The sequence below is a fragment of the Antennarius striatus genome, chromosome 18 (assembly GCF_040054535.1).
Source record: "Antennarius striatus isolate MH-2024 chromosome 18, ASM4005453v1, whole genome shotgun sequence".
Taxonomy (NCBI): Eukaryota; Metazoa; Chordata; class Actinopteri; order Lophiiformes; family Antennariidae; genus Antennarius; species Antennarius striatus.
Window position 1 is genome coordinate 14,024,889 of NC_090793.1, and position 12,684 is coordinate 14,037,572.

A 12,684-nucleotide genomic window follows, 5' to 3' on the forward strand; every position below is an offset into this window, starting at 1 on the left:
CTACTGGCAGTCTCGAAGCACAGATGATGGAGGGGTAGTGTGTCGCCTTGGGCAGAGGATCTTGCTGAAGGCCCTGCGGAAGCTACTGTGACAAAGTGGGTACAATAATGGGTTAATAGCAGAGTTGAGCCACAGGAGCCAGAAGGTGACCTCGTACCAGTGATGCTGGATGCACCGCCCTTTGCAGGCCGCGCGGATGATCATCAGTAGGGTGTACGGCGCCCAGCAGATGGCAAATACGCACACTATGATGGAGAGGGACTTTGCAATTTTCTTATCCCTGGACAGACGGCTGGTATGCGCAGCCCTGCGAATTGAGGGATGCTGTTTACCCAAACTGGGAGAGGTGGTGTTGGAGTGAATTGAGGCTCTGATAGTCAGCTTTATCCTCCAGTTGTGGGACAGAGGGATACCTTCCCCCTGTGCGGAGGCCGGTTCGTTCAGCTGTAGATGGAGTTGGGGGGCCCTGCTGCGGAGCCTTCTCCTCCGTATGCTGAGGTAAATGCTCAGGTTGAAGAAAGCCACCGAGATGAAAGGGGAGAAAAACTCCAGCATGGAGGCGCTCAACAGGAAGTACCAAGAGTAATAGAACTCCGCAAAGCACTCATACTTTGGCACACGGCTCCTGCCCACCACCACATCCCAGAATATGATAGCAGGGCCGAAGAGGATGAAGGCGAGCACCCAGACAGCAATCATCTTGATTATGGCTTGATGAGTCATGCTCTGTCTGGTTCGGTAACTAACCTACAGTAGCACAGATAAGAAAATATAGGATGAGATCATTTTACATTTCAAGTATCATTGCTGCATCATTGAGGGAATGGATAGAGGACGAAATAACAAGGAATCATAAAAAAGTACTAGTATCCTCAACCCCAGTAAAGATCTTATTGAATTAATCACCGTGGTGGGATGAATATGGAGGGAAGACTTCAATTAGTTGCGTTGATTTAGAAAAAAATTTTGTCCAGTCAGACAAGGGATAGAGGTCCTTCAATCCTCGGGACACTGATGAGTACATAATTTTTTTACATCATAATCAAGAATCAGGATAGATCGCATGTTTTGTGGAATTTCCTCTTTCAGCAGCCAGCAATCTCTGCAGCTGCTCTGAAGACGTGCACCTGTTCTGACTGACAAAAAAAAATTAAAAGGGAGCTCATCTCCAGAGGAGAAGAAAAATGCTGCCACTTATATTCGTATAAATTAGTTGAATTACAGCACTTCGGGACCCCTCTTTACGCAGCGATGCAGCGCGTCACGGAGACGCGTCACGTGTGTGCGTGATTCTAATCTGAGATTTTGCATCATCTTTTTACATCATCTTTTTTAAATTGTAACATTCCTCCTCAGAGCTCCATCGTAGCTCGCTCAGTAATAACAAGTAGCGCGCAAATGGTTATTCTCTCCCCAGTAACGCGCATTTAGGATTTCGTGAATGCGTTGACGTGTCAAAAGCGTTCGTGTTCAATCTGACCTGATCTTTTCTTTTAAAAGGAACCCTTTGTCCTGTGTTTGGTGATCATGTTTTGTCTGTCAATGTTTAGAGAATGCTTTTAGGGAAAAGTGCTGGTACGCTGCCAGTGCTCTTGTTTCTGAAATGATTGATCTCTCCAGGCTGGAAGGACCGTTGCACGGCGGAGGATCTCTGTGATCAAAGCTATCTAATTGAAGGAGTCTCCCTCTCTCTCATCCTCTGTACTCTCCGTGCACACTGGTGAAATCTGCATCTATTGCTCTGACTATGCCCGTTTCCTCATCTTTATCTTTGTCCACTAGAGCCACTAGAGCCCCATCCCACATTTGAGTTATAGCACATTCAAGGATGGTCATGAAGAGAAACCAAAAAGACGGTCAGACGGTCACAACAGCAGCAGAGGTTATGTCAGACACATGCCAATAAACTGGCACTGCATGATTTGATAAAAATAAACTGCCACATTCTAATATCTAGAGGAATAAATTATTCATAAATGATGAAGCAGAAATGTAAAAATATTGGTGTTTAGTCATCTAGTATTGATTTCTAGTGTTGACTGTGTTTTTTTAACACAGTCTCCAATATTCTAAAAGTGAGTTTTTTAATCTTCATCATCGCTATAATTAGGGGTGGCACTGAGCCTTAAAGGTCAGGAATGATTAACCTCCAGCAGATGGGCATATTTGGAAAAATGAAGTGCCTACTGCACTACCAATGACTTGGGAGACTCATTAGTCACTGCCACACACAGCATTCACTGACACAGACAACAAACAGAGAATACATGTGTGGAAAATACTCTCCAAATTTGAAAATTACAATTTTAAAAGTTTGTTTATCCAGAGCAAGTTTAACTCAACTTCACAAAGCTGGTTTGTCTCCATTTGACTACACGACAGCGTTTCAGAATTTTTGCTGATGAGGCTAGTGGTCTGTGAGACTATCAAAAATTCACAGATGGGAAGCGCGAGTGGTTTCACTCACAGCTCTTGTCACGGAGAGGAAGCGATCATAACTAATAAGGACGATGTTGAAGACGGATGCGGAACAGAGCATGTAGTCCATGACCAGCCACAGCTTACACAGTCCTCGGCCCAGCATCCACCTGCCTGTGAGGATGTAAGGGATGTAGACTGGGATGCAGAAAGCACCTGCAGAAACAGGTGTTGGAAATGGAGCAGACACCAAGTTATATGCAGCACCCATCAGCTCATTCTAAAACATTGCATTCATTACCATTAATATAGTATGGAATACTTAGATATATCTATTAAAGGAAGCTTGCGTATAAATAAAATGCGAAACGTTACAGCATTTCAAAACACTTACTGTCAACTATTAATGTACAGTTACAAATGCATTTATAGATAATATAACTACATTGTAATATATTATACCATCTTGAATGTATAAATAGTATTCATAAATGGCAAATAATGAGAATAAAAATACAAAGTAATGATAAAATCAGTTGTGAAGTGTAAAAGATGGACAGTGACAAATAATGAGTGAATAAAAAGGAGATGATTTTAAAAAGGTGTATACATAAATGAAGTGACCCTCCAAAGAATAAATTCTCATTTTAAAAAGTAAACAACTATTACTTATTTCACAATGACCCCCGGCTAAAGTAATGCAGCTACTTCATTAATACAGTAGGCAGCTGGAAAGGCAGACATTGGAATATTAACAGTATCTGAAATGATTTTAAACTTAATTGTCATAATATTTCATAATAATATATTATACATGCATAAATTATAAATTATATATATATATATATATATATATATATATATATATATATATATATATATATATATATATATATATATAAGAAATAAAGTTAAATACTCACCGACAAGAAAATCTGATATTGCTAAATTAAGAAAGTAATAATTACACTGTCTCCTCAAACTCTTGTCCACTTTAAAAGCCAGAATGACGAGCGCGTTACCCGAAACTATCACAGCCACCAAAGTCACCATCATCAACATCAAGATGACAGATGTGGGTCCTGAAAACACAAAGCTGTTGTGGATCTTAGTTGAGGGGTTACTGGAGTTGAAATCAGTGTCCTCCACCGACATGGTCCTACTGTATGAGCTGAACGATTCAGTCGCTAAATTTTCAAAAGCCGACCATAAAAAGGCAACAACAGGTGCCGTTGCGTCCATCAACCTCCATATATCAGCAAAAAAGCGTGGCTTTCCCGAGAATCCGCCAGAGAGCGCACAACGACGCACAAAACTGAGCGGACACTTCATGAGTTCACGCTCTGGCCAGAAAGACCTGGGGAACAGATTTGATGTTGATATCTTCTATATCTTCTATATTTTGATATCTTCTATATTTTCTGTTGTGTTTTCACTATGTTACAATAAGTGTTACACATTCGAAACATCATGGGGGAGACGGAAACAGCGGTGTCCCACACTTATAGACAAGATAAAATTATGGTAAGAAATAGTGTGACGTCACTCTAGCGGCACTCCCCCCCAAAACATACACACAGAGATGTTTTCGAAAAGAAATGAGTTATGATGATTTTTTAATTTTTTAATTTATATTATTTTATTTATTTATTTTTTAATTTTCCACCCAGCAGTAGTTTGATGCCTTAACTTTGACACTGGAGAGAATATTTTTGCAGTATATTCAGTATCATCAATATTGTTTTCAGTATCAGCATTTTCATGTTAAATCAGTACGTTAGAACCTGATAATTTCATTATTATCATGGATATTTCCATGTAATGATACGATATGTTTAGATTATTATTATGAGCTATAACAAAGATTTTGTGCTTCAACAAGATTTTTTTTTACTTTAAGTTTTTATTTTTACAGAAGCCTTTCCATCAAATATAAAACTAACTTAAAGATTTAGCAAAACATTTGAAATTATTTTATTGTTAAAACAGTGCTTCGTCTCATTATAACATATACAGTAATCCTGAATGTTTTATGTTATAAAGCTGATATGTTCATTTCATTTTCTGGAGTGGGAGCATTATGTAGGTTTTGTATAAAAATTATTCTTAATACTTTTATTAACTCCATCTGGTGTTTCCCTCCATTCTTCCCTGAATATTCCTTTAACATGAATGACATGCAGGAAATCAGCAACATCATGACAGACAAAGCAGCACATGCCAGAGATCCAGTCAGCTCTCAACAGCAGTGATTTCATCTCGCTTCAAAGTGGTGATGTATTGTGATTGTCAGTGTTCGTGTGTTCGTTCGTTTGTTCATCCGTTCGTTCGTCCGTTCGTTAGTCCACCAAATATCTTCGCAACCGATGCAGACAGAAACATGAAACAAAGAACACATTTCTCAGGCAGCAAAGGGGATCAAAAACTAGGTCAAGATCAAATTTCAACTTTTGTACAATCAGGAACCAGATAAGATAGAAAGACGAGGGAGAAGGTCAATGTAAGACCATAGATCAAACCTAGTGCTTTGATCTACCTATGCACTAGGTCAAAGCTATTCACAAGTCACGGGATGTTGCAGTTTCTGACTGCCTTGGTTCTAGTTAAGACTTTTACGATGCACGAGAATTTGTTTTCTATACCTGCTGAGCTGTCAAGTGTGTGCGTATAAAACCCTCCTTCTGGCACCCAGTGGAAGCCTTAGGTCCTATTTGCGTTCTGATAGCATCCTGCCAGTACCCCAGCTGTGGTCCAAAAGAAATGAGAAACCCTGCAGGACAAAAGAAGAGACTGAAGGGGCAAAGCTTGAATTACAGTTATTTTCTCACAAATGGGACCACCACTGTCACTATAGCTGTTTGTAACACTTCAGTTGCAAGATGAGAGTTGGTACAAATGCAACAGCAAATGTAAGAGTTCAAATACATTTAGACTGCTTAGCATTGTTGTGCAAATGAAGTTCAAATAAGTACCTGCATGCACATTGCATAGCAGATCATGAAAGACAGGTGACACTTATCTTACTTAACTAAAATTAAACTGAGCTCCACAAAACTGCATATTTAGTTGGTTCCTAGCTTCAACAAATAACGGTGATAATTTAGCTCTATTTAAACATATATTAGCAAAAAATGTTATTTACTGTACACCACCGCTGCACCCAGAATCACAGAAAATGTGAGATGTCTTTACTAGCTTGTAAAATCTCTATCACCAAAGATTAAAAATATGACATATAATCCAAATATCATACAGTATAGATGTCTCAAATGGATCATTACCCTCTAGAGGTGGTTATGATATCATACAAACGGAAATTAACTATTTTGTCCAGCGACAGACCAAAGGTCTATTTTATATGATCTAATTGTAAATATGCTTTGCTTTTGTGAAATTAGCTATAGCATACATATTAAAGAAATACAAGCACAATACTGGGAGGCAAATTAGTTTGGCAGGTGCACTGTTGCTGGATTTGGAAATAAGGGTGCAATGACTCATGTGAAAATGGAGGGCACTCAGAAACAAAGCAGTTCACAGTCTACACAGAGGGTAGAGAGAGGCTCTAGTGCAGCCGATTATACATTGGCCGGCTGTGGCTTCCTGTTACTCATATACTCAAGTGTGTGTTTGGATTCTGGGATATGCTATCACAATAAGCTATCATATTGTGACATTGTGCCTATCAAGTGGTTACGGCTAAAATTTGGAAGAAAAATCAACTGTCCCAGCGGGAGAACATAGAGTGTCCGAGTTTTGTAATAGGAAACCTGAAACCTTTATATATATACCACACGGGTAGTTATGTGTCAAGGGGAGCGGGGTATGAACCCAAATGCAGGGCACAGTAGGAAGAGCTTTTTTCCATGATTTAATCAGAAACTTAAACTTAACTGCAGACACGGGGAAGAATGCAAACAAAGCGCAGGCAGAACAAGGTAGGAACAAAACAGAACTACAGGACAGAACCTCAGGACAAAAGTACAAATTAAGACTTCAGGACAAAACTTCAGGAACGAATCAGCAAAGAGCTCCAACATAACCTGGCTTAAAAACCCTCATGGTGATCACCCCCAATCGAGTCCAGGTGTAAAAACCAGCAAAGGGTGTGGGGATTGGCCTCAGTATGTCCAAAAGTATGATACCATTTCTGTAATAAACGGAGATAGAATTGGTGGAAACTTTTGCCAGATTCACCAACCACATGTTGGTATATCACAGGATGACCAGGTGAGACGACAGAACAACTTCATCAGCGCAAAGCTGCAGGACCCCAATCATTGTTGTAAAGCAGCTTCACCTCTGTCAGACAGACACTGGATGACACTAAATAATCAAACCGCATACCGCACTTTACTATGCATGGAGCAGATGTCTTTACACTGAAAGACTGCACATTATTCAATCCATTCACTTATACCAGTGTATATATACCACTCCTCTGTGAGACAGGGTGTAATCTTTCTTGTGGATCTTTTTACGTCTGTGAATACTGACACACACACACACACACACACACACACACACACACACACACACACACACACACACACACACACACACACACACACACACACACACACACACACACACACACACACACACACACACACACACACACACAGATTTCCCAGTTTGGGATGAGCAAAATAAATCTTATCCTATCTCATCTCAATTCAACTCAACTCAACTTATCTTATAGGGTAAGGGTAACATTTACTATAAAAAAACATGCACCAATTTTTGAACATGTGGGTCTGTATCATTATCCACGGAAGAGCTGGGCTACCGGTCATTTTAACACAACAATGTTATCCACTTCAGCTTTCACACCACATCACAATTGAAATACTTTATATTATAGCTGCCAGCAACTAATGAGAAGACTGAACTCTTGTTGATGGATTCACTGCTTCACAGTGTGCTTGCCAGAACTGCTCATGAGATGAAGGGTTTTGGCATTTAGCTTCTGCGCCACATTAAAATACAGTGGCTGTGCCTCCTTCATTACAGTAGTCTAACATGTTAAATTTTTCATCTCTTTTTCAAAAGGTCTGAGCTGGTTAATCCACCGTCATTACATCCCGCGCCAAAGCAAATAAAATGAAATGAAATGACCTTGACCTTGAGAAAAGTAGGTCATGGTCAAATTTCACTTTTTGTACACTCAGAAACCGGATAAAATAGAAAGACGAGGGAGAAGACTAGTGTAAGGCCAAAGAGCAAAGCTACTGCTTTGATCAATGACAGTAGGTCAGAGCACTAGCTTTAATCTTTGACCTATGCAAGTAGGTCAGGGTAAAATTTTGAATTCAGGGGTGTCACGGGATGTTGCAGTCTGTGACTGCATTGGTTCTTGTCTGAAAATGTATTGAGAAGGTGAATATTTTGCAAGATTGAAAAGCTTTTGACTACAATGCACCATGTTTCAGCTAAAAACAAAATTAAACTGTTGCCTGTGTTTACAACTTGTGTGACATAAAAATTAAGGAAATTACCTTAATAATCTGCTTTTGTTGTAAACAGAATAGCAAATATGTGGTTTAAAATATAATTATTGGGTAACCAATGTGTAGATATTGCCTTTAAATATTTTAATTTCTGATGGGATCTTTGGAAAGACTTACTGCTTCCAGTTGTCTTTTTTGATACTTCACTTATTGTTATGCAAATAACCAACAATGCATTAGATTTTGAGGTGTTTACTTCAATTTTCTCACAAAAGGCGAACAGACAAATAATGAAGGGTAATGCATTCCAAAATGATGTCACAGCTATCATTCAAATCAAGGAAGACTTAAGGCAATTACTTTAGCACAATATTCCTCCGATGAATGCAAATACATTAAGATCCTAACAAATGTACCCTGTGAAAATAATAGCTAAACTTCATAATGATCCACTGGGGTTCATTCAAAGAAGAGAGTATGCGTTTGAGAACATTTCAGGAAACAATGCATGCCTGGGGATGAGTACCTTTGAAGTAAAAGTTTCTTTATGAAGCAATTTAAACTTTATATGATAATTTTTCTTTAAAGTGGTCTACCAGTGGTGGTACACAGCACTAGACCATAATGAACTTGTTTAAAGCTGATCTCCATGTGTGGCGCAATCTCCATTTAGAACCCAGTTCTGACATGAGGTACCTGTCTTGGTAAATTGTTTGCTAAATTGCTGGTTGTGTACCTTTATAGTCTGTGTGAGCATTATCATTATCTCACCTTAAGACTACATTTCGATTGAATCTCAATGAGCTATGTTCCCACAAATAAGGGAACAGATAATAGTTGTTTTGCAGTCATTCTGTACAGATTTTACTCACAGCTGAGACCCAAGTGACTCTGGTCACTTATATCTCACTAGTCATAATTAGATCAGTATTTCCTCCTGTGTTAAATGTATAATGGTAGCGCAATTATGTTTGACATCTTGGAAATGCAGCACCTACCTATCTTTTCAGTAAATTTTCTTAATTAGTTACAGAGACACACAAAATACATTACTAACAAAATGTTTCAAATATTGGAATCATTACATATGTGACTTAAGAAATAAAGCCAAAATTAATCCATCTCATGCCACTTTTTTTAAAGGCATATGTTCAGCGGAGATCTGCTTCCTTTGTGGTGAGTCACAAATGGAGTGAAATGGCCCTCTCCTATTCAGATTGCTCTCTGCAAAGGGAATACATGGTGTACTCCTTTCCCCCTACCTTCCTTTCACTCAATGCCTCTCTCTGTGTCCCTAAAATATCCCTTCGGGGGATTCTATCTCCTGGTTCCTTTTGAAGCAGTGGCCTCTCTTTGCTTCTATTATCTTGTACTTTGTGAGGGATTATGCTCTGGAGCACACATAGTCCACCCAGTTGCTTAAGAACTGTGACAGCTTACGATAATTGCCATGCTAATTGGACAGAACTAGCCCACTGTGCTACTTTCTCTCACCAGGCTTGATTTGATGAATATGGTTTGATTATGTTACCATAACTGAGCCACTTAAATTAAATATATCACTGATGATAATGACAGACTGATAAATGTTATCAAATATAATAAAAAGGCCGTTGTTTTTTGAAACTGGCCAATGAAAAGGTTAACTGAGGTGCTGAGCCGGTGCGTGGAACATTATGAAAACTTCAAAATATCCCTCAAAAGGCAACCTTACAGTGCATTTGTCATAAAATGAAAGTAGATAGATCTTTTCTGTTGGTGACTTCATGTCTGTATCAGTACAAGCAACATCTAGATATGTGGTGGTGATTAAAAGCTTCGAAGTGGCTTTTTTAAAAAAAAATTAATTTTAGTGGGATGCTCCATGCAACCTTGTCTGAGTAAACAGGGCAGAGGTCTACATTGAACATATTTTCTCATCTTCTATAGCATTCATCAAAATCACTCTTGGCTGAAGTCATATCAGGACAATGTTTATAGAATGCATGCCAAATAATGTTGTTTTGACATTGCAAAACTGTCAAATCTGCACTTTTTGTAGAGCAGTTTGTCTTTGTTTGACATTATTGCTATGATTTCTGAGCCTTGTTACCTTGAAGTGATGAATTCTACAGTTATTCTGACAGATGCAGCTGCGCAATAGGGAATAGCTGTTTTTTCATGTTTCTCATGTTTGCAAAAGATAGCTCTTATTTACTGACTTACCTTCCAGGTGATAAATTCTGCTACACAAACCAAAATGATGTGTGCTGCTGCATTGTTTTTGCATGTGATTTAGATTTTTCCATTTAGATTTTTGGTGTCTTATTCCTTTGGGCGTGTGTTATTTTGTTGACCCAAAGCAGCTCTGATGTGCGTCAGTCTTGCTTGAAGGTTCTGGTCATCATCCATTCAAAGAAACACCTCTGTTACCACAGGTGACAAAGTTACTCATCTTTTAAGTCCTCCCTGACACATTCATTAGAACTGCAACCATCCAACATCTTCTCTCCCATGCCTCAAGCAAGTTAATTGTTTGAAGGCCTTCAAAGTCATTCACAGAGAATTGACCTGATCTTATTTCTCTGCAGCTGCAATTCTCTGCATAGAAAAGTGGAGTTCAAAATCTTCAAGATAAATGACCTTTAAAATAAGACACTATCAAGTGTTGTAGCGAAATCACCCAAATTTTATTAATATCGCTCGTTTCTTGGGTACAACAAAACAATTATGCTCCGATGAGTAACTAGAGCATAATTGCAACAAACAAACAGGAAAAATCCAGGAAACAAGGAGGTCCAAGAAACCTGAACAGTAGGATGAGATGATGATAGAGCTTAAATAGGGTGGAGCCTGGTTGGAGATGTGAAGCAGGTGGCTGTAGTCACACTGGTGACAGGAATGAGTGGATGGATTCAGGATACAGAGGACAGTAGTGAATACTGCTCACACAAATTTATGGACTCAAACAAGCGTAACATTTTCTTCACATATGTGCACATCTCTGGAAAATTCCAGAGATGCAGTGTCCAGCTGTCTCTAAAAAGACACGAGAGATCTGCAAGTGTTGCTGTGTCTCATCAGGATCCACAGTGTAGGGAGAGGAGAATAACAACATGTCCTTTTCGATAGCTGTGAATTTCCCTAAAGCGGTAATTGAACTCACCAGTGAGGGACATGATGTCCGCTGAATACTGCTTCATTTGCACAACCGTATTCCCACCATGATCTCCCTTAGAGCAGAGAAATGTGTGGCTAAGGGCTCCGTTAGTGACAAGTGTCCCGAGAAAAGTTGTAGCCTTGTTCCAAAGGCCTTGATGTGTGCAATTAGTTGGCTCACTACTGTATCTTTTCCTTGAAAACTGACATTCAACACATTTAGATGCTTTATGTCAACAACTATGAAATAAATCCAAGTCTGGCATTCAATCGGTGTTGGACAGTTTTTGCATTGCTTGTCCCTTTGCAGACAAAAGTCTCCAATTTCCACATTAAGAGAAAATAAAAAATCCCATCAGTGTAGCTTTCCTGCTGACCCGATTTACATCTTTGTCATATTACAGCTCCATATTCAGTCTGTATTTGAGTTCCTTCAATTTTTCAACATGGTCGCTCTCAGATACCTTCTTATATGTATTAGCATGTAGAAGTATTAACGGTAAAGGAAGTAAAAGAAAGTAAAGGAAACACTCATGGCATATCAGGCAGACAGTTATTTCAGCTTTCAGGGTAAAGTTTTGTAATGTCCACCTATCCTGGAAGCTGCAGCTTCACTGTCGACTTTCCAGTTGAGGGTCAGAATGAACTTCATTCGGACAGCAGAGTGTGGGCTGTGAACACCTGCAGAGCTCTCTGGAGTGACGACCCCTCCCAAGATAGAGCATCAGCATGGGCTGTGATTAGTCCATCATTCAGTCTTCTCCTACTTTCAAGGTTCATGACACTTGACTGACATGTTGCACGACACTGCCACCACAAGGTGGGTAAAGGAACTGCATGCCCAATGTGCGTATTATCTGGCAGGCAAAATACAATTTTACAGATAAGGAACGGGCAATATAAAATCTGACTTAAGGCCATTACTTGGCCCGCCTAAAATGAGTGTTGTGAGCTGTTTTATGAATATTTTGTTATAGACTGCCAATCAATAAGGCCATGACGATCGTCAAAGGCTGAATCTGAAGCAACTGAACTTACGTTAAGGGTTTTGAAGATATTTCATTACCTATCCAAAAGACCTCTTCAGTTGTAAGTGACTAATGGAGAGTACAGATATTGTATGTTGCATCATATTACATTAAGGAATGTAAATTTCAATTCATCTCTTCCCCCAATATGTTATGTGTAATTAAAAAGATAAGAGTAGGTTTTCGAGGGTCAAGCGACTGGTCAAAATCACCATTAGGCATGAGTAAGTACAAGTAAAACATCAATCGAGGCAGTAATACATCCTAAATTATATTCGTGAAATGTGTTGCAACGATTACCTAGCAGTATTTGCGTTTAAGCCTTTTGCGCGTCACCAGAGCAGCAGCCAGCTGGCAGCGCGGTTCTCCAGCTGTTGGGTCACGTGACGGACACGGCTGTCAGCTGATTGGCGGGCTCACATTTCAAGTTCCTCCCTCCATGTGTTGTTGTTGTTGTTGTTGTGACTGCGCTCTGACACAGAGTATAGCCTGCTGTCGCCTCAAATCGTCGTTTTGGTAATGTTATGCTTTTTAAAAAAAACTTTTAAATTAAAAGTAAGTGCACAGACTGTCTGACGTACCGCGGAGACGACATGTTAATTGGTTCCTGGAGTTATTTAACTTGCGCGTCTTCGACAGTGAAAAGTGTC

At 39.4% G+C, this 12,684-nt stretch overlaps 1 protein-coding gene across 1 annotated transcript; it reads right to left on the reverse strand.

Annotated features, from left to right (window-relative positions):
* On the reverse strand, nt 1-3,573 carry LOC137612672 (histamine H3 receptor-like). The gene is made up of 3 exons (XM_068341314.1): nt 3,342-3,573; nt 2,468-2,634; nt 1-747 (listed from the first exon to the last, which is right to left on the reverse strand). Exons 1-3 carry the CDS (start codon nt 3,571-3,573, stop codon nt 1-3), a joined length of 1,146 nt encoding a protein of 381 aa, XP_068197415.1.
* Nucleotides 3,574-12,684: the final 9,111 nt, after the last annotated feature.